Here is a 21,480-nt window from a genome sequence, read left to right on the forward strand (position 1 = left end):
ACACGGGAAACAATCGCGAGAGAGAGAGAGAGAGAGAGAGACACGGCAGCCTCTCGACCAATCGCGTCTCGCGTTTAATAAGCCCTGCGCGGCGACAGCCAATCGGCGGCCGCGTTACAAACGGCTTGACAAACCTTTTTTTTTTTCTGTTGGGTTTCGGAATCGGTCAAGCGGCGATTTGATCGATGCGGGGGATGTTTGAATGGACCCGAAATAATGTTCATTTGCAAACAATTTGGGGTCAATGTCAAGGCCCCCCCCCCCCAAAAAAAAAGAAAAGTGTTATTTCCAACAGTGAACACTGAACACTCAAGTGTTCCTACAATTCAAGTTCAGCATTATTCAATCGTTTACAAGAAGCAAATGGCGTGGAATTGGTCTGGCTATTTTCCAAATTGGTGAACATAATTATATTTGTTAAAAAAAAAAAAAAAAAAAGAAAAGAAAATGGGCCTCTCGGCACTTAAGAGAGCCCCCACCCCTCCTATATGGGGGACTAAAATAGACTAAATGAGTACAAGAGATACATACTTGTGGTCGTTTTGTGTCTCTTTGTGGCCTCTTCACATCTCTTTGGAGTTGTTTTTGTCTCTTTGTGGTCATTTTGTGTTTCTTTAGGGTCATTTTGTGCCCTAACTGGTCTGTTTCATATTGATTTACTGACAGTAAATCACAGAGAGGCTAATCAGGTGTTTATATTTCTTGTTTTTCAGATTTTACAGAAAGTACAGGTGGAATGCCAAGATGTGACACATTTGCAAAAACTCAAACCAAAGGTGAGATTCAAAAGTCTTTTTAAGTTCACTATACAATTGTTTTTTAAAGAGCCGAATATTAATTCAAAGTTCAAACACATAATAAGGCAACAGAACTCTTCTATATAGACATGGAATTTCAATTTAAAAATGTATTGGAAAAAAAGTGTGAACAGATAGGTAGACACATTAGACATTTCGATAATAAAACATAATATGATAACATGATAATAAAAAGGCTTTCATGTTTTTTGGGTAAAACACAAGACAGGACAACGAAAATCATGCCTGGAAAATGTATTTGTTTCTTTTAAATTTCTCCAGTTCATCATTTACCATTTAACTAATGAACCAATTAATTTTCATTAGCATTTTCTAAAATGTATCATTGCATGGAGTGATTACAAAGCCCTTCAACTGTTCCAGTGGGACAGAAATATCTCGTACAACGTGTAAATTAAACAAAGCTAACCCTTTTCAATTCCTTCCCACTTTTTAGACCTGGAAGTGCATTTTATAGTAATTACCCCTCGGGTCAATTAGGATAATTTTATTTTATCTTCATCGGACCACTAGAGGGCATTGTTTGGCTGCAAACGATCAAATGAAGAGGCTGTGAATTTAAAATATTTGGGCCCCAGCTCAGTACAGCTTGCTTTGTTTGATTGTCGCAAGGTTTTATCTGGAGTCTTTTCTGTTCTCACGTTGTGTTCTGTCTGGGGAAGATCTGTGTGTAGAAAATAGCATCTGCCTCTAACTCACCTCTTCTTCAACAAAATTTGTAATCTATCATTTCATATCATTAGTCATCAGTACAAATTAGATTAAGGGCCATAAGGTGAAATAAAGAAGGAAATAACCCCTTCAGTTGTTTTGAGCGCTTCACAAACTAAGTAAGAACATGCTGTATGTATATAAAAATTTACAGCAGGACCAGACCATCATCCTGATTCAGGACTTTTCTTAAATTAATTATGTTCTGCGTATTTAGCAGGTTAGATGTTATTACATTTTAAAGATTTTTCTTTAAATAATTTCCAGTGGAAAAGTCACAAAAACATGGGGAGGGAGGGACTGAGGATAATGCTGTGATTTAATGTCTTAGACAGAAAAGACACTGGGTGTCTTTACTAGGCTTAATTGTCTCTGAGTGGCAGTAACTTGCTGAATACCTCCATAACAGCGGTTTTTGGAAATTCACATTATTCCACAAAGCTTTGAATAAAATGTCCTGTAGTCTGCAAGGCTCGGCAAGGAACAGTGTTGAGCTGAACAGCACCATCTTGAGGAGTTTCTTAAACTTGACGGCATTGTTTGTCTGACAAAAACATTATTCTGCTTTGAAATAATTGCATTAATTTGATGCCAACGCTTTGTTAAAATTACCTATTTTATGAGGACCTATTAAGAAAGAGTGTAGTTGACATTTTATTGCTCTTGATCTATTAATACTAGCCTCCATGTTATGATGTTATGTTGCAGATATACGGTACTTTCCTGCCAGTGTCTGAATTGACCACAACAGGGCAGAGATCACAATAGAACCTGCATCAGTAGCATCACCTGGTGGCTAAAGAGCACAAATGCACACGTACATTCAGTGTCGGCATGTAGGAGGCAGTGTATCCATATCAATTAGATGGACTCCTTCTTGCAGCTGCAGCCTTGAAACCCTGGCTTGCTCGCTTGCGTGTGTGTGTGTGTGTGTGTGTGTGTGTGTGTGTGTGTGTGTGTGTGTGTCTTATCTGGCTGCCATATCCCTCCTCCTGTAATAAGCAGAGAGAGCAGCTTTAGTCTCCCCTCCCACAACCACCCACCCACCCTGGCACACAGAGCAGAGGTTGGTAGGGTCACTATGTCCTTGAAAGTTTTGGATGCTCTGAAGGACAGCATTTCTAGATAAAGACTGCTTAATTTAATGTGTCTGTGTGTGACAGAGAGAGCGAGAGAGAACATGTGTGTTTTTCCTTTTGTTATGCACTTAAAGTCTGCACACAAAATCTACTTCAGTTGAGTTATTGTAACAAACAGCTTTATAAAATGATGTGGTCAAAACATCCTAAACAAAAATTCAGTGCAAAACACATAGATACAAAAAGATGACACTCAACATCAAAATAGTATAAGAAAAATGTGAATAATAATTTACAAACAGTAAACAGTAAACAATACAAAGATAATTACATGCCCCTCTTTGAAACAGACAGGGAGACTGAATGGCAGACAGGGACGTGGAGGCATCAAGAGCTATGAGAAGACTATTAATCCCTCGGCCTCCGTGGTGTGCTTCATACTGAATATTATTCAATCATAACACTGAATGTTAAATAAATTTTGATTTATTTTTTTTACATGCATATGCCGACAACACAAACGTCAAACCTTTGCTGAAAAATTTTTGGATTTGGTTTCCCTATCCAGGGACACCAGATGGATGGCGTTTGTTACATAAGACTGTACATGAAAGTCAGCTCTCTTCGCCGACTCTTCTACTTTCTATTTATGAGCTAAACAGTTATGTCGCAGTAAACTCCACCCATCTGGCACGAGAAAGAAATTAAAACAAATACAAAGAATTATCTGGGGCACTAGTTTGACCTAGATTCTGGTTGTTTTGTAGCTGTCTATCGCTGCTATTGTGCATGGAGCAAAGTTTAACCATGGGCCGCATGGATTTGGAGGGACACCAACACTTGTGTCTGGCATTGTGGTTTAGTTATCGAACTTAAATTTGAAATGGCTTCTCTCTTGGCCTGAAATTTAGCAGTGAGAGAGAACAAGAGGACCCCTTAAAGAAAGTTATTCTCGTCAGAACTAAGAGGAGCGAAAACTGCAGATTTTTGAAGGATAGTCAGCAATCTTGTTTCACGTCTTGACCCAACACATTAGCCAAGGAGTACAGCATCACATGGCTGCTCTTTGGTGTGGTCCATGCCGGCTGCTGACAGGACGAACTCTCTGTCCGGTAAATCTGTGCCTGGGTCTTGAACAGTCCGAAACGAGCTGCGAGGAAAAAGAAGTCCCGTCTGAAGGTGCGAGTGAAGAAGGCGTAGAGGAAGGGATTGGAGCACGAGTTGATCGGGTAGAAGAAGACCAGCAGGAATTTGGATTGTGAGACAGTGATCAGGGGGAGCTTGAGAGCAGCTGAGATGGCAAAAAAGGAGATGGGAGCCATGCAGATGAAGTCAGTGAAGATGAGAATGGCCATGCGTTTGGCCACGTGGGTGTCGGCGTGGGCTGGCACCGATGAGGGGTTACGGACGGTCAGGTAGATGCTGAGGTAACAGCCACATACACAGAAGAAGGCCAGGATGTTGAGGAGGAGAAGGGATACAACGTAGACCTGAGACGCCAGAGAGTCCACATCCATGGGCAGGCAGATACTCACCTGCAGCAGGAAGAAATGTAAGATGTTCAGGAGCCTTGAATGTGTATAATTACCCAGCACAACCTTGGATACAAGCCTAACTGAAGGTCCAGACAGAGTGGACATCGACTATATGAAATTTCTAAATGATATTAAATGTTTTTAACATTTACAAACTGAGTACATTATAAGTCATTTCGTGGATTATGATTTCATGCAAACATTTTGCATCCCCAATTACACACAGCTGCTAAAATTCCCCAAAGGAGATACAGTGAATTGCTAGATATTAGAAGGATGAAATAGGGATTGAATGGAAAACGTGTGGTGCACACAACCACCTTGCTGTAGCTGCTGACTCCAAGTGTGGGCAGCAGAGCAGCCACAGATGAGAAGATCCAGCCTGCTGTCATGACAATGCTCGCGTGTCGCAGGCGAAGTTTACGGTCCAGCCTCAGAGCATGTTTGATGGTGTGCCAGCGCTCCAGGGTGATTGCAGTCAGCGTGAACACCGACAACTCGCTGGCAAACACCTGCAAATGGCACACAAGCCGTTTTCCATTCAAACCTGAGCATTGTCATGCAGCGTTATCACAAGTGTGACCCCGTGTGTGTATATATACACACCGTGAAGAAGCCAGCAGCACTGCAGCCCAGGCCCATCTGCCAGTCTATGGCGTTGTTGTAGTACTGGCCACGAGTGAGAATGTCTACGGTTGCTATGACACCCAGGTAGATGCCCATGCAAAGGTCAGCAAAGGCCAAGTGGCACATGAGAAACCGAGGAACAGTCAGTTTGGAGCGGCTGCCTGAGCAGGATGTGAACAGGAAGGTGAGAAAGTATCTTGGTAAATCAGTGTTTGCAAAAAACATACTCTGCAACAGCCTGCGGCTGAAAGCACATCATGCTCTCTTCCTCCCCCAGTAAGCGGCACTATAATATTGTGCAAAGTACAAATCAAGTGCGAAATGTTAGACGTTCCTTCGAACTGGATTTTCCTTTTTCAATACCTAACAGTACAAGGAGTACGACTGCGTTTCCCAGCAGGGCGAGGATGGAGATGATCCAGATGATCACCCGGAGGGGGATGCCTGACATGATGTCCTCACAGGGGTTAAAAGCATCCGGTGCTGGGCTACAGGTGACGGAGGTGATGTTGGAGCAGTGGTCTCTGTAAAAGCCGAGGTCATACTGAGCTTTTGGGTTGGAGCAGAGGGTGTTCCACTTCGACCTGTCACACAACAACACAAACAAATGGCACATGTAAAACAATCTATGGCCTCAGGATCAAGGCGGAGGTACAGCCATATGAAATATAGCTGCAGTTCATTATATGTACGTCTTTTAATCATTTGTGGTTAAACCTTATCCATTATATTTGTCATTTCATGGCACACAAACTCCATAAAACACAAGTCTTTGTTTCGTCTTCCCAAACATCTTGACTACCTGTTCCTGTGTATGTTTTGGAAGGCACAGCAGTGTGACTGGTATGTCAGGTTGGCTTCTTGCAGTTTGGTAAAAAGCTGCAGAGAAGGAAGTTTTTTCAGTTGGCAGGCAGAATCTGCCAACAGCCGTTTGAGTCCACCCAGGATGGAGTCCGGCAGGGAGCTGACGGTTGTGTGAGAGACATCCCTGCAGGAACAAGCACAAACACAGAGAGGCTTTAGCTGAGGAGCAACTGACGCTGACTTTTGGAGTCCATGATATCTCTGACTGATTGTTATACTTCATTTAGCAGACATTTGGCATATGAGTAGTTCCCTTAAGCTATTGGCTTTTCCTTCAGGCTGGTCAATTTAGTGTGTGTTCGACTTAACAAATATTTGGTCACTCAGGATATTATCATAGCTTCTAATATTATGTACTTTTGTAAAGTAAAAAACATCTGTAAATATGAATATAAATATATGTAAATATATCCGTGCATGGCATTAAAATGTTTTCAGTATTTGTATTCTGGTTTCCAGACATTAATACACTATTGCACTAAAGCACCACGTCGGCGCTTTCAGATGGTTTTTCTCATCCATTCTATATACACAGTATATAAATATAGTGATCTTACTGCAAATAAGATATGCTCAGTGTATTCACTGAAAACACAAGGACTGCACAGGGTGTGAGAAGCGCTGCATAAATATTTATGCTGGAAAAAATCCAGTCTTTCTAAGAATAACCCAGAAACTTACTTTTCCATATTGGAAAAATTCATGGAAAGAGCTTTAGCTTGATTGCCAAGTGAGTGGAGAATAGGAAAAAACACCGACCTCCCAAAAGAAAATGAGGTTATACATATACTTTTTTTTTTTATTATTATTGCTACTTCAATGGAAAGAGGTGTCACTTTGTTTGGGGAATAAACAGGCTTCTATGGTTAAAATTAACCTGCTCTTTGTTTATTTTTACCTTCAATCTGGCATCATGTTTCTAAGCTTCTTCTTTTTTGTGTCTCCAACAATCATGGCCCAATGCTCTTGTTTTCTCCTGCATCTGAGTTTAATAAGTGATGATGAGGAGGGTAATTTGTGTAGGCATGAGTTACTGTTAAATGTCATGCTTACAGTACCACCAACTCACTGGAACCCGCAAAGGCGTTGGAATTGATATGAGTAAGATGTTTGTTGCCTCTGAGGAACCTGAAGAGGGACGAAGGGACGGAAAAAAAGAGAAGTTAAACATGTGAGCTGACTTTTTTTTTTTTTTTTTTTATTAAAATAATTGCCTCTCTGCTTGTGACTCACAATTTGTGCATCCTTGTGGCGTTGAAGGCATCACTTGCCACCTCCTTGATGCCATTTCTGGTGAGCCGTCTGTCATTGGAGAGAGAAGCCAAATTACAGTCACATGGCTGCAGCACAGAAACACGTCCAACAGTAAACTTATCTGAACTAACCAAGCTAATTTTGGTGTGTGCAGATCTTTTGTTCTCAGTCACTAAAGCTCTATGAATACAGAGGATTTAATAATCAAACTCAGGAAACAAATTGGATTTCTTATGCTAACATGCATGCTTAGGTTATTTGCCAATAGGCGTGAGTGTGAATGTGAGGATTCAGCTGGGATTGCCCCCACCTCCCAGAAATCCTGATGAGTGAGCGGGATAGATGATGGATAAGTGGATATTTCTTCATTTTCATCATTTTTAGAATCCAGACATCAGGAGCTTTTGAAATATTTGGATGTTTGTTTCAGTACAAGCAGCAGTATGAGATTGAAACTGCTCCATTTTAAGCTTTCGCTTTTACTTTCAACTTTAAATTTGGCCAATAGATTATTGCTGCAGCAGATGTGCACCCTTAGGAGACGTAAACTTGGGCATCAAACAGGTGAAATGGGCCCCAGTGGTATCCTCTTATTGGCATATTTTGCAATGGCAACCATAAACCCTTTTAAACTTCCCATAAAAATGCTGCACAGTGCATTGCTTCTGCCCCAAACCCTCCAAAGGTGGACCAGGATGATGTATGCTGCAAGTGAGGGATTACAATGGGGCTTCTTTGCCCGGGGTCCTCCGGAGTCAAGGATCTGCTACTGAGCAGGAACAGTCGGATTTAAGTTTATTTCGAGTGTATTATTTTTTTAATCCACTTTGTTTCATTTACAAAGGAAAATGATCTGATGAAATAATGTTGATAAAACCGGAGGAGCAGGAGAAGGAGGAAGATTGTTGGAAATGTGCAGCTGAAAGGAAAGAGAACATTCATTGCTGTGTATGTAACGCACCCTTGGAGCTGTGTGAGGAGGGTGTATGTATAAGTAAAAAAAAAAAAAAAAAAAGTTGAATCCCTTACATCTGGGAGATGGTTTGAGAGCAGAGGCCTCTGAAAGCATTGGCAGGGACTCTCTCTATGTGACTGTTCTCCTGCAGTTCACTAAGCAGCACAGAGATCGACAAGTCATGATAAACAACAAATGCTGGGAAGAAAATAGTCGGAATGGATTTTCACGCCGAAAAACAACAGATATAAGTCCACCTTATTGCAAAGTATAAGAAATACATGCTGCCACTTAGAAGCTGGTGGACGTCAGATGGGAGATGGGCTTTTTTTACAGACTAAAAGATGAGAAGCAGATGGTCTGGATCTATGTTATTCTGTACTGTGAGGGATGCTCAGTGTGTAGGTTTGACTGCAGTGTTACGTGTTCAGTCGTGTCATTTATTCTCTCCTCTGCATACTTAATTCTGTATGTTCAGATGCATGTGGGAACAATGTGTGTGTGTGTCAGGGTAGTTCATTTGTTTATTGCGTGGAGACTCACAACACAAAGTCGTCCACTGTGGAGCGGATCTTGGAGAAGTTTGGGAAGATCTGCAGCCTGGTGTTGGAGATGCTCCTGCAGGTCGACCAGGAAATGTTACTGTACATTCACACGGTGACCTTTGAACAACAGACACTTTGTGCTGTGGCAGTGATAAAGTTAGACAGTGAGATTCATTGTAATAACAGCGAATGAAAAAAGTTCACACGTGAAGAGATTCCCAAAATGAAAAAAAAAAAAAAAAACTTAGACAGAAGTTCATCTGCCAGAGAGATAAACTAGACATTTAAAGAGCTCCCTGTTCCAAACACCATCTGGCAAGAACACACGACGAGCTCAGCCTCATTTAGTTTTGACATTTAAAAAAATGACCTATTATCATGATTATATTGGTATTTTGAACACTGACTAACTGCTCTCCTTCCAGGGGGCGTGGCTTAGGGTTCATACAGGTGAAGCCAGGCAGCCTGTTGGGCTGGACCAAGTGTGAGAGAGGACAGAGGGGAGGAGGTCGACGGTTTTGGGTCAGTATGAGCTTTTGTTTAGTCTTTTTTGGAGTTTTCCATGCATTTAATTTATCCTGTATCATCTTAGAGTCGAGTGTTTTTAGTTCTATATAGTATTTCATTGTAAAGAGTTGTGTTTCAGGAAGTGGGCGTGGCCAGGTGCCCTCCAGTGTGGACTGGAGTTGGGATGGTCTCAGGGTTTATATCCATGATGAACCAGCAGCCATCATGGTCAGAGGGAGAGATCAGGTTGTTGTCAGTGTTTTGAAGTTTGTTGCAGCAGGGGAAGGCATACCTGCACAGTATTATTTGTAAATCCTGTTTTTAAAGATTCTCAAAAGCCTTTCACACATCATCATAGGTAATATATGTTTTGACATTTTGTCACAGCGTTGAATGAAATTGTTTGTTGTGTTCATGCTTAAAGATGCAACAACTTCTGCTTCTTTAACATCAAAAACAGAAAAGCGAAACTGAAATTGTGAAGACAGGTGAAAGAAGAGTTAAATGTGGAACATGTTTTGTGCTGAGGTAGTTCTTTTTTTCATGAACTCTGTTTATGTGGCCCAGTTCTCATAAATTAGGACAAACACAGCAGTAACAGCTATGATAATCTCCAAGATAGACTTTAGCTTCATGCTGTCTCTACAAACTGCTGCTTTGAGAGTTTCATAAGCTAAAACAGTGCAACAAATGCATTCAGTGCTATAACATGAAGGGGAAAAAACATTTTCAGGCTGAGGAGTGACATTTGATTTCTCTTCCAAAGGATCTAAGCTAATTTAAAAAATGTCTCTGGCCATGTGGGGTCCCATCAGGAGTAGGCCTGTCACCCTTGACCCATTTTGGAATCACAAGCAGAAGAAGATAAGGCTCATCATCCTCTCTGCAACCCTGTGGGTGAGTACTTACAGACGCCGTAGTTTTGTGATGTTCCCAAATGCATCTGGGTGGATGTAATCCAGCTGTGTGGATTTTTCTATGGTTCTGGAAGAGACATAACACATGTAGTCATGTACTTGTTAAAAGAACTGGCAGGCCTTTCGGGTTCTTAGTGCCATAGTTACCCTGACTGAGTGATACTTGCATCTCAGTGAGCTCGGGGAGATCAAAGAAGGCAGAAGCTTCAATTCTCTCCAACGCAGCATTTCCAGAGATGATGCTGAGGGAAACACAAGTATATGACAAACTCCCCCCTAAAACATCCAGCCGCCAGGTTCTCATTCACGCTTTAGTCTTTAACATATTTTGTCTCTGCCACTCTGCCAAACCTACTCCACAACTGTTTGGGTTTGGCTTCCTCAGAACTGGCAGCTCTTCTTGTACCACATGAGAGACTAAACACACAAGCATATTGGATAAAATGTGGCATGTCGATGGATTTTTTTTTTTTTTTTTTTTTTTTTTTTAAGGAAAGAAAAAAAAGTGTACACTCACATGTGCGTGAGCTGCATGAGGTTGGCGAAGGCAAAGGCACTGATGCTCTCCAGCATGTCGTTCTCCACTATGGTGCTGAGGTTGTAGGCAGTGGAGAGAATAGAGAGGATGTAAACGATGATGATGATACAGGCAGTGTTTTGAATTTCCGTGCTTCTTTGATCACAAACAAGATGGGAGATATTTATGAGCTCATCAATCTTTACGTTGATCATGATTTGAGTAGCTCACTGCACAAGTGCGAACATGGACAAAGGATGGTCTTACACGTGTCATAACATGCAGACAAGCTTTTGGTTTTAAGCAAGTACAGACTAGAAATGTACTTCAAAATGACAGCTGCCAAGGTCCTAATATAAGATAAATCATAAAAGAAGGGAACGACCAAGTCAAGATAAGGTTTTTATTGGCTTACTTCAAAAGATTGTATTTATTATTAAAGTCAGGGAAAGTATCACCAACAAACAACTCAAAGCTATTGTGCAAATAAAAATACAAATACCTTATCAAATAACAAATAAATCCATCTACAGAATAAGAGATTATTTATGACTGATTAGGAAGCAGAAAGGGACATTTAATGCTTGTGGATACGTCCCAAGGCCCTCTCCGACTTCCTCACTTCTGCTACTGCGTGGATCACTGATATGTGACTTGTTATGACCTCCCCTGTTCATTGTGCTTCATATCAAAGAATAAACACGAGTGAGAGACGCACACAACACACTTACAGTTTCCTGAGCTGCTGCAGGCTGGTGAAAGCCCCCCGGGGAATCACTTGGATCTGTGTCTGCATAATTTTCCTGTTGGTGCAAAAAATAACTGCTCGCATCAGCACCCGGTGATATACTGATTAGAGAGACATAATCTGATTGAAAATTCATCAGTGGCCTGTGTTGGTGTGCATCTCAGGTACAGGTGGGATCATCTGAACATTTTCACTGATGAATGAATGACAACGAGGCCATGACCCTTTCACTCACTCATGCCGGGGCTTTTCTTTTCATCTAAGACGCAAACAGTTTTTTCTATATGTGGTCTGAAGTGTATTTTGCATCTGATTGCTGTAGATTAGATCTGAATTATAAATCCGTTGCTGCACTCTTGTGAATATCGCCTCTCTTCCTGAGCCTTGACCTTCGGAGAGAACAGATGAGAACACACACATCGCCGCCTGGGAGTTCACAGTATGTCTTTTGGGAACAGTTGCTACTTCTGCCACAAATGTGCTCCCCTTGTCTCACTTGCTGTGCTCTGTTTTTGGTATGTTTTTTTTTTTTTTTTTTTTTTTAAGTGAATATGTATATCTGCAACACAGTTGTGCAAAAGCCTTCATGCGATTTTAATCTTAGAACTGTCCCCCCACCCACCCCGGCCTTGAGATTCCTCCAAAACGTTTCAGCGGCCAGAACAACAGGTCGGTGTTTACTCCAAAGGGCAGCCATCCTCTCTGGCCTCATTCAGCTCCATGTCGCTGCATCACATACAAGCTTAACCTTCTGCGGCCCCTACGATCAACATTCAGAGGTTAAACGCTTTTCGATCACCGTATTCCTCCATTTCCCTGCTCATGCTTGTTTTGCACGATACACAGTCCAGTCACCAGTTTGGCTGCGTATTCCACAAATCAACAGCTGGTAGCAGGGATATTGTGTGATGTAGCAATGCTTTAAATCAGTTTAGCAACTATTTCATGGGGTGTTAAGGCTCATAAAGTGAGTGTGCATTTAAAAAGAAAAGGAGAGCGGGGGGGGGGAAACTCCACAGGGGCAGATCCTTGACCTGGAGCTGCTCAGGAGTCTCTACGGAAAGCTGTGGTGGAAAGTTGCAGAGGATGAGTTGTGAGTGTTAAATAAAATCAGCACTGGTAAATTCAGTGCAAAATTCAGCACCGAAAAGGGGATGAGCATGGATTAGAGAGGAAAACCTAAATGACTATGCATGTTCACGAGAGGGGATTTTGGAATTGTAAACATCGTGTAGCCTCTCAATCTGTTGTTTTGGACGGTGGTGTTTGGAAATGCTATTTTGGGACATATTCTCTGAAACATTGATCTATTTCACCTTCAGTAATTGAGCTGATGGACATGACATCTCTTGGACTGTGAGAACAGGCTTTGCTGCAAGCTTTCTGCAGATGTGGAGTTTAAATTGTGTGTCTTTTCCTGACATGGAGGGTCAAAGAAAAATACTGTGGTGAAAAGATGCAGAAGTTGCAATCAGGATCGTATGACTTGGGTTATACGTGGGATTAAAAATTACAATATCTTTGCCTTCGCTTCAATTTCAGACTTATCTAAGAGGTCTTCCAATTGTGTGGCAGCAATTGCGCATGTGTTGCCGTTGTTTTGTGTACTTACAGACATTGGGTGTTGGTGGAGAGGTTAGAGGGGATCTCTGTGACCCCGGCTCTCAGCTGGTGGCATCCTCCAGGTTGGATGTGCATCGGAGAGACAGGCACTGAGGCTGCTGTTGTGTTTACCACCACAATCATTAACGAGAGCAGACGCATCATTATCAAGAAGCCGCCCCTTGCGTGTCTGTGTGCTCCCTCTCACTCTGACTTTTCTCCTGGTTTTTCCCGTCTGTCCGTTTCCCACGTTGTTTTAACATGCACACAGGCCTCCCATCACAGCCCACGCTATCAGGTTTGTCCGTGTAGCCACACAGGGATCAGCACCAGGATGAAGAGACGAGAAGTGTGAGGTGCTCTGGGGCTTTCTGCCATGCAGTGGTGTATGGGTGGGTGTATGTGTGAGGATGTAGGAGGGCTCTGCTGAGCTGTGTGTGCACGTACATCCGTGCATGTGTGCTTCTAATTTTACTAATGATCCATTCTTGCCAGAGAAATCACACTTTAGTCGCTGAAAAATAGAACTTCACAATGGTGATTTAGTTTGGCTGCAATTTTTTATTTATTTTATTTTTTTTCCTTCCAAATCCTTTATTCAAAGAAACGATAGACTCACAACCTAAAAATATTTGAATGAATTAATTCAACATTTGATTTTGTGTCTCATATTTGAATTTTATAACACTGGGCATGATATTCCTTTTTTCTCAGATATATGGGGTTTGGAGTGACATAGCAGTTTTCAAAAAATGGTTTGGCATGTATGTCCTTCATATGAAGGAGTAGCGATGTTTTGGATGTGTTTTAATGCAACCCCAACCCCCCACCCCCCCCAACCCAATACCTGCACCACACACATCAACACTCCCACAGCTTTGCTCACACACATGGCATGAGATGCAGGGAAAGAGTGAGAAAGTCGGAAAGATAGAGGCAAATGCAGGTGTAGAAAGGAGTGAAGATGAACGCTTGGAAGAAGGTGTGTGTGTGTGTGTGTGTGTGTGTGTGTGTGTGCGCGCGCGTGCACGTGTGCACATGTTATGTGGTTTTATCTGTGTGGACTGCTCTGCACCTGTGCAGAGGAGGTGGGCATGAAAACATGTAGTTTAAAGTGCACACACTCCATTTCCAATGGTATTAGCAAGTTTCTTCCATAGTTTGAAATCCCCTGCAGTCTGTTTGTGTGTATGTTGTATATGTTAACGAGAGGCAGCGCTGAATTGTTTCTTCTTCGGCACATACATACGGCAGGGCTGTGCCTTTATCTCTGTGCTGTGCTCGCCGTGGTCAAGGGCAACACAGTGGCAGATGGCTGGCTACAGCTGAACACAAGCCTTTTGTTGAGCACAAACTGTTCAGCAAAAGACAAAAAGAAAGTCAAAGACAGAGAGGCGCTGAGAGAACTAGATAACAGGGCTTGGGAGGTGTGTGTTGAAATAGCAGGTCCTTGTAGCTCCCCTCACCTGAGGACACAAACTCAACTTTGCAGTCTCAGGGATCTTTTATCCGGCAGAAAGCAACTCTGCAGAGATTCATACCGTTCGCTGCACTGAGTCATACTTCAAAGCCCTGCTCAGTGTGTGCGAGGGGATGTTTGTGTGCACTGTCCCAGATAGGTGTAGTGGGACTTGTAAGAAAAGGTGCAGCTTTCCTTACTTTGAACTACTACTTTAAAGGTAAAAGGGAATAAGGGGGGGGGGGGGGGGTGATTCTGTAACCGGTAGATAATTTGTTAGAAACAGATTTTTATACTTGGTGGGGGTTAGGGTTAGGGTAAAAAAAAAGTATGATGGTAATGAGCTTCAGCCTAAAATCCTGATTCATTTTTTTTTTTTTTTCTTTGGACGGATGAGTGCTGGCTCTTTTTCTTTCTTTTTTTTTTTTTTCCCCTTCCAATTTTTATCCAAAAATAATCAAATGGTGCAGCTAGTCTACAGAATAGAGGGTTGCTGTTGGTTGGATCAAACCAACAGGGTTGGACGGACACAGTACTGCTGTCTGCAGGCAGAGGGGGGCAGAAACCAACGCACAAATACACTCCAGGCTCACTTGGGTAATATTTTATTTACTCATTAATCTTCAAAACTATTTTTCATAATAAATTTCCAGTTTATGTTCATCAAAGAACCGTAACAATAAAAATAAAAGTAAATACTGTAGAAAAATTGTACATATAGAAAATAAACATGGTTAATTAACACTTAGATGTAGAATCCCATTGGTTGAGACACCTCCTTTGTTTCAGATGGCAACACAACAGAGATAGTGGGGAAAAGAAAGCGACGGACAAGGAGGAACCAGAGGGACGGATAGGGAAACATACTGAACGAGGGGAAAACAAGAGAAGAGAAGAACATGAGCTTAAAAAGGCCAGTTAAGGATGGAGAGAATACGGGAATATGTTACGTTAGTTTTGACACTATACTTTGAAATCTCACACGGTCCTTTTCAAGTCCTTTCTCACCATTGTCTGTTTTGCATGCATCTGACTGGATGGTTACATTGCTTGGAAGAACTGGAGGGGCTTGTTCACATCATGGCACTGTTTGTATTGAGTATTTTGGGGCTACAATTCTTGAGCTGTAGGATGCTCAGACACTGCAAAAGTCCATAACAGCCCATTGAAAACCCATCCGGTTGTCCAGTATTGATCACATCATGAGTACTGATATATCACTCAACCAATAGCATGAAGGGAGGGAGGGAGAGAGAGAGAGGGAGAGGGGGAGAGAGGGGGAGAGAGAGAGAGAGAGACCAATGAAATCAAAGAAACTCATGTTGACATATAGCCAATGGCATTATGAACTGTATTTTCTATCTATTAGCAACACATGGTAACATTTACTTTGATCTGTTTTTTGATTCTTTTCCTCAGCTGGTTTTTGCTATAAAAGGTGGTTGGTTAGAGCAGGTATAGTGGGTGTGGCCTATAGGACATTAGGCTTAAAAACAGGATGTGGGCTCACACATCCAGGTGTTGCACAGGAATTACCCTGCAAACTGTAACCCCCCCCCCCCTCCCTCACCCCCCCAACCCCAACAGACAAACCTACCACCTCTGGACTTAGTGGGACACGCCACCACTCCACAGCACAGCTCAGAGACTCAGGCATGCAGCACACTCGAGATGGTCACACTTTGTCAATGAAGATTGGAACTGAGAATCGACGGTTAAATCATTGTTGAATCCCACACACTGAAAATCATTTGAAGTGCGTATTTAGAAATACTTCAAGCCAAGGTGGTAAGTTTATGATGGTTGTGTAACCGCTGGAGTTTCAACGCAGTATAAATCACACGGAGTAAGATAATTCGCGTGCAATAGGAGCCCCCCCACCCCTCCCTTCCCCAAAGAGTCTATACTGCCCAAATGTTCTTCATATTCATCATTATCATTGCCATAACAATTATCATAAGGGTCTTTTTCACCATCGTCTTCTTGTATAGTCTTCTTCAGAGTCTATCATGAAGATATGGCGGGTCTTTAGCATTGCAGGTACATGTATGTCTGCATGTGTAGATTGTTAATATTTTGGTGTGTATGCGCATGTGTTTTTATGTATGTGTGTACCTCAGTCATGTATGACTGGTATCTGTAGGTAGCATCTGAAGTCTCAAGTATCCTGTCCAGGGAAATATCGCTGCATGATTCCACCTTTGTGATTTACAGTTCGCCATAAGTCATCATCTGTGCAGCGTAACCACAGCCCATCCTTTATGCCACCAGCCCTAACTCTCCCAATTCACTATGTTAACACCCTGATTTCCTGTCCTGTTGCATGGGATTTGACTTGGATCATTGGTGTGCTTGTTTCTTCAGCATCCCCAGTGCTTCAGTGAGTCCCGTCTGCTAACAGGGAGGAAGGCCAAGAAGCCTGGAAGAGACACTTAGTGCTTGCCTTGGTGCTTTTACTTCATCTTTGTTGTTGTCTGCCTCTCACTCATCACACTCAGTTGGCCATTTGCTTCACTTTAAGTCCTCCCTGACCTCTCTAAATCCATCTGTAGAGGCCTTGCAGTGGCAGGGGAGTGAATGTTCCTTTTAACTTGCTGAATCCCCCGAAATGGTTCTTAACTGAGAGTTGAACTGGTGCTTTCTAAATCATTTGGAATGGTGTTTGTGTTCATAAATCGAGCCTCTCTCAGAGGCTGTGTTCATTGGTTAATAATGTACAATAAGGATCCAAGCCCTCTGGCCAGTCTGTGTGTTTTTGTGTGTGTGTGTGTGCCTAAATGTCTGTTTGTGCTTGAATATGTATATGTTTGTGCTTGCCAGCATGTGTGCAGGTGGTATTATTGGGGAGTAAACATTAACATTGGCATGTCTGTGTGCAGGTGTATTTTTTTATTTTTTGAGAATATATCTATTTATGTACATATACCGTTATATATAAAGGTGTATGCGTTTGTCTGTGTGGTGTCGACGTCTTCTGCCTCAGACGTAGTACTCCTTGTCTTTGTTCTTCTTATTCTTGGAGATCTTGGCGATGCCCAGTGGCTTGTCCTTGGCGCTGCCGTTGGGCTGTGTGGCTGAATTGCTGATGTAGTTGCGGCTCTCGTCCACGTGGTATGAGCCTTCGTCGCGGTTGCGGTACTTGTACATGGCGTAGAGGAGGATTAGGATGCAGAGTGCGGCGGCAGCCACGATCCCCACCACCATGCCTGTGGTGCTGCTGCTCTCCCGCACCACCTCAGATGGACCCGTGAACACCTTCACCTCGGGCAGGGGCGGGCGGGCTGTAAGGAGAGGGGGAAGACATGGGATGTCAAGGTTTTTGGCAAGCATCATTAATTTAGATAACATGTCAAGGGGGAGGTGGAGAGGTGGAGCAAGAATGTATCATCATGATGAATAATTTGACATGCATTTTGCATAATGCTGGGAGGAGAGGGCCGCAGCTTTGAGACAAATCTGTTTACACATTATCACGTAATGTGCAAACAAATTACATTACTCTGTCGAGAGGAGGGCCAGAGCACAGGTGAACATTATATCAATTTTTATTACACACATTTGACACTTTATGACACGCTGAGGAAATGGGGGGCTCTGGTGCAGTGATACATGGCACCATACTAAATGTTTGGCGTCAAGAAATATTGCATATGAATTATTTGGGCTGCATAGAGATGGGGGGGGAATGGAAAGGAAAAAGGAAAAGGAATAAAAAATTGAAAAGAAGCAATAAAGAAGGTGGAGGAAGGAAAGCACAGTACATGATGGAGATTGGCGAGGGAGTGGAGAATGTTAGGGAATGCCTGGAGGCAAGAACCAAAGTGGAAATGAAAAATTCATTGTGGTGAGCGACAGTGTAACAAAAAAAAAAAAAAAAGCAAAAATACAGCCTCAGCAAGTGTGGAGGACACATGAAGAAAAACTGAACGACAGTCTGATGTTGGTATTTATTTGTGGAAAATTCTCACCTGAACTGGGGTCACAGGGATCGATGTCTTCGTCATCACTGGGACACTCAGCCGAAGCCACCAGCAGGTCGTCTGCCGACTGTGGAGAAAGAGAATCCGTAACATCAGTAGCATGAACACACACATATATATTTAGTATATATATCGAAAAACAATTGCTGCTTGTCCGAACCCCCCTTTTTATTTTCTACATGTGCGAGCAACACAGCACCAATCCATCGCCCACTCTTTTTACAGTTTGCCACAAACACGTTTGCTGGTTACGGCCCCCAGCAGTGGCAGACGGCCAAGACGAGAGTACCAAGTAGAGAAGAACAAATGAGGGAGGAGAGAAATGTTGAATCCTGTTTAAAACCACAAGGGAATGAACAGTTATCATCTCCTACTCTATTCACCCTCCCCCTCCATTTTTTTTTTTTTCATCTGCCCTTTTCTATCTTCCACGCCTCCTTGCTTTACTCTCTTTTGCTCACCATCTGAAATTGGCCAGAGTTCATATGTGGTGGAGAATGTGAAGCTAAAAATAAAAACAGTTTTCATTAACCATTCCAGAAAGGTCCTTCATGCTTAGTTTAAATCTGAACGTCTCTCCATAAGTGGCATGTCAATAACCTGCCCATATTCAACCGCTAACCTACATCGGCCAACTTGTATATCAGCCACTGCTCTGTCTCGATCTCCCTCTGTGGAAAAGGCCTCCTTTTTACGTTCCATCCTTGCTCCTCCTGTTGCCATGGCAACTCTAAGTTCAGCCTGATAAAAATGATGGGGAGTTTAAAAAAAAAAAAAGAAAAGGGAGTGTGCACCCACAGTGGGGACCTGTGCATTGATTTGCCATTTCAGCCAGTATGAGGAGATGGGGAGAGTGAGTGAGGAAGTGATAAATTGATGGATAAAAAAATTTTTTTGGGGGAGACATCTGAGCAGAAACAGAGAAGAGAGGAAGGAACAGGATGACTTCAAAGTGCTGCGGTCTTTACTTAACAGCGTAGTAATGTGCTTCGCATATTCATGAAGTACTGTTAAACATCGCCTGCTTTGACATTTCAGCATGAGAAATATATACATATGTGTGTATGTGAGCACGTGAGCGTGTGTTTTAACCACACTGGGCGCTCAGTGCCAGCAATAAATTAAAATTGGATTGTGATGCATTGCAGTAGATGTTAGTAACCCGGAGAATAAAAGAAGGGAGAGTGGCAGAGCTATAAAAAAAGGGTGCTCTAGAGGCAGATTACAATCAGACTGGGACAGAATCTGAACCAAATCACAGTACTAAATAGTGGATGATGTCTAAGCTGACACAGGCAGTATTTCAAACAGAAATTCATTAGGCTGCCGCTCTATCCTCATCCTCTCTACTTCTTTGTCGTGTAGCCTTTGTAAGGACACAGATTACATAAGGTAAGACAGGCAACCATTCAGTTAATACATCTGAAAAAAACAAACAAAAAAAACAAAACAAAACCCAAAAACAACTACAACAACATACACATAAAAAAAGAAAAATTGTTGGCCTTGTATGGTGCGGTTTTAGCTCTGACAAATCTGTGACTTAGTTTGGCCTGGAACATATATTAAGTTATTGATGCTTGACTCTGTCTTTCCCTCACTGCCTTTCCAACCAGTTCTGCCCACTGAGCTGTCAAATGCTGCTAGGGCGAGCTTAGCCTCTGGATTGCAGCCAGTCAATAAACCTCTGTGCCATTGCCAGGATCCAAATAGCGTAAGAACCAATCAACCAGTAGGAAACACCCTTGACATCTGTTCCCGACCAATGTAAAGCCCCCTACGTGCCCTCCACAGGCATGTGATTTGAACTGAGATTTATAACAAGAAAATTTAACAAGACCCCTCCTCTGATCTGTGACATCACCTCATCAGCTGACCACCCCGTTTAAACGGGAAGGTGTCAATTGGACTATTGATCCACCAATCACATGGGAGACAATAAAGGAGAGGAAAAACTGAAGAAAATGCTAAACACAACTTAAATAATATCAATAAGCCAGAGAAGTTTATAGGAGATGTGCTAAACAGACGTCTGCTCAGGAAACCTCCACTCCTTCAACCAACCGAGCATGCTGACACAATGATGGACACAGATGGAAAACGACACAGGAGGCAGGACAAAGGAAGAGAGAGAGCATGACGAGAAAGATATCTGCATGCTGAAAGAACAAAATCTCTACCTGAGCAGCCGAACAGTGCCAACGACCGTCCATGCCTGCCTGACTGCCTAGTTCACACATAGTAGCTCTCTTTCCTTATACACTCCTGCAGAAGATTCAACAGCTTGTCTGCTACTTTCACAACTGGAAATCTCACACACACATGTATACACACGAGCTCTATAAAAACCAAACGGGCTCCATTGGTCTATTTCTACTCAGGCACATCTACACAGACACACAAGCATGCACCAAATCAGGCTGAAGTTGGCAGGCTGATGAAGAGATCCTGACGAGAGGGTAGAAGCTAGCTCCACTACTGCAGATGGTGAGATAGACTCATACACTGCCTGCATTAACAGCCTATCACTGGAGCTCAACCACACAGAGAGAGAGAGAGAGGGAGGGAGGGAGAGAGGAAAGGAAGGGGGGGCGGGGGGGTTGTGGGTAAATATGGAAAGATATGAAGGGAGACAGCAAAGGAGTCCAAAAGAGAGAAGTGAGCAGGGGAGGAGGGAGAAAGTGTCTCTAAAAGATGGACTGGAAAAAAAGGAAGAAAGGCAAGAGGGAGAAAGATGTGAAAGATATGGAGAGAGCAAAGAAGCTGGCAAGAGAAAAACAGATAGGGAGGGAAGATGTGAGCGAATGAGAGATAGATGTTCTGAGGGCTCGTGAAAGCGTCTGGGTCAGCTGATTCCCGATGGCCAATTGGGCGCTGCTTTGAGCCCCAAGTTTCTTCTATCAGTGTTCCCATCACACACAGGTGCACACGTACACATGGCCAGAAACATACACAAACAAGGCGCTGAACATCAAACCCAAACTCCAGCTTTGTGACTCAGAGCAGCCTCTAGCATAAACACTCACACAGTCTCACAATCTCTCCCTCTCTTCTTCTAGATGGTGTGCTCAGCTGTCATGCATTATTAATCCATTCCACTTTTTAACACACACGCGCAGCCATGCTCAGACACACACACACACACCCAAAAAAAAAAATAAAAAAAAATCAATAAAGTATGGACTCCAGGAGGAAGCACATAACACATTCTTACTGCACAAAGTACTGACGGTAGGAGAAAGCCCATGGGCCAACTTAGGTAGATCCACTTCAACACACACTCTGACTTGGGGCGTGTGTGCGCGCATGTGTGTGTGTGAAATCGATAAATTGCTTGGACCTGTAACACCTTTGGAAGACAA

At 42.7% G+C, this 21,480-nt stretch overlaps 2 protein-coding genes across 3 annotated transcripts in view; both read right to left on the bottom strand.

Moving 5' to 3' along the window:
- Positions 1–3,606: 3,606 nt before the first annotated feature.
- fshr (follicle stimulating hormone receptor) lies at positions 3,607–12,844 on the bottom strand. The gene is made up of 14 exons (XM_029528318.1): positions 12,690–12,844; positions 11,061–11,132; positions 10,330–10,404; positions 9,980–10,054; positions 9,805–9,879; positions 8,387–8,461; positions 7,918–7,998; positions 6,868–6,936; positions 6,688–6,762; positions 5,573–5,758; positions 5,134–5,354; positions 4,750–4,931; positions 4,464–4,655; positions 3,607–4,143 (listed from the first exon to the last, which is right to left on the bottom strand). The coding sequence occupies exons 1-14, from the start codon at positions 12,842–12,844 to the stop codon at positions 3,607–3,609; spliced, it is 2,070 nt and encodes a 689-aa protein (XP_029384178.1).
- A 4,154-nt stretch (positions 12,845–16,998) lies between these two features.
- Positions 16,999–21,480, bottom strand: part of nrxn1a (neurexin 1a) — a 52,081-nt gene continuing 47,599 nt past the window's right edge. For both annotated transcript variants that reach the window (XM_029528314.1, XM_029528313.1), the window contains 2 exons: positions 18,107–18,185; positions 16,999–17,419 (listed from right to left, as the gene is read on the bottom strand). In XM_029528314.1, coding sequence (XP_029384174.1) covers positions 17,118–17,419; positions 18,107–18,185 — 381 coding nt within the window. In that variant the 3' untranslated portion in view covers positions 16,999–17,117. The remainder of the gene's footprint in view (positions 17,420–18,106; positions 18,186–21,480) is intronic.

The sequence above is a fragment of the Echeneis naucrates genome, chromosome 19 (assembly GCF_900963305.1).
Source record: "Echeneis naucrates chromosome 19, fEcheNa1.1, whole genome shotgun sequence".
NCBI lineage: Eukaryota > Metazoa > Chordata > Actinopteri > Carangiformes > Echeneidae > Echeneis > Echeneis naucrates.

Coding starts and splice junctions, on each gene's coding strand:
- fshr (XM_029528318.1), bottom strand. CDS start 12,844: ATGATGCGTCTGCTCTCGTTAATGATTGTGGTGGTAAACACAACAGCA. Junction 10,055..10,329: donor CTCATGCAGCTCACGCACAT/GTGAGTGTACAC, acceptor TGTTTCCCTCAG/CATCATCTCTGGAAATGCTG. Junction 6,937..7,917: donor TCTCAAACCATCTCCCAGAT/GTAAGGGATTCA, acceptor CTCCAATGACAG/ACGGCTCACCAGAAATGGCA.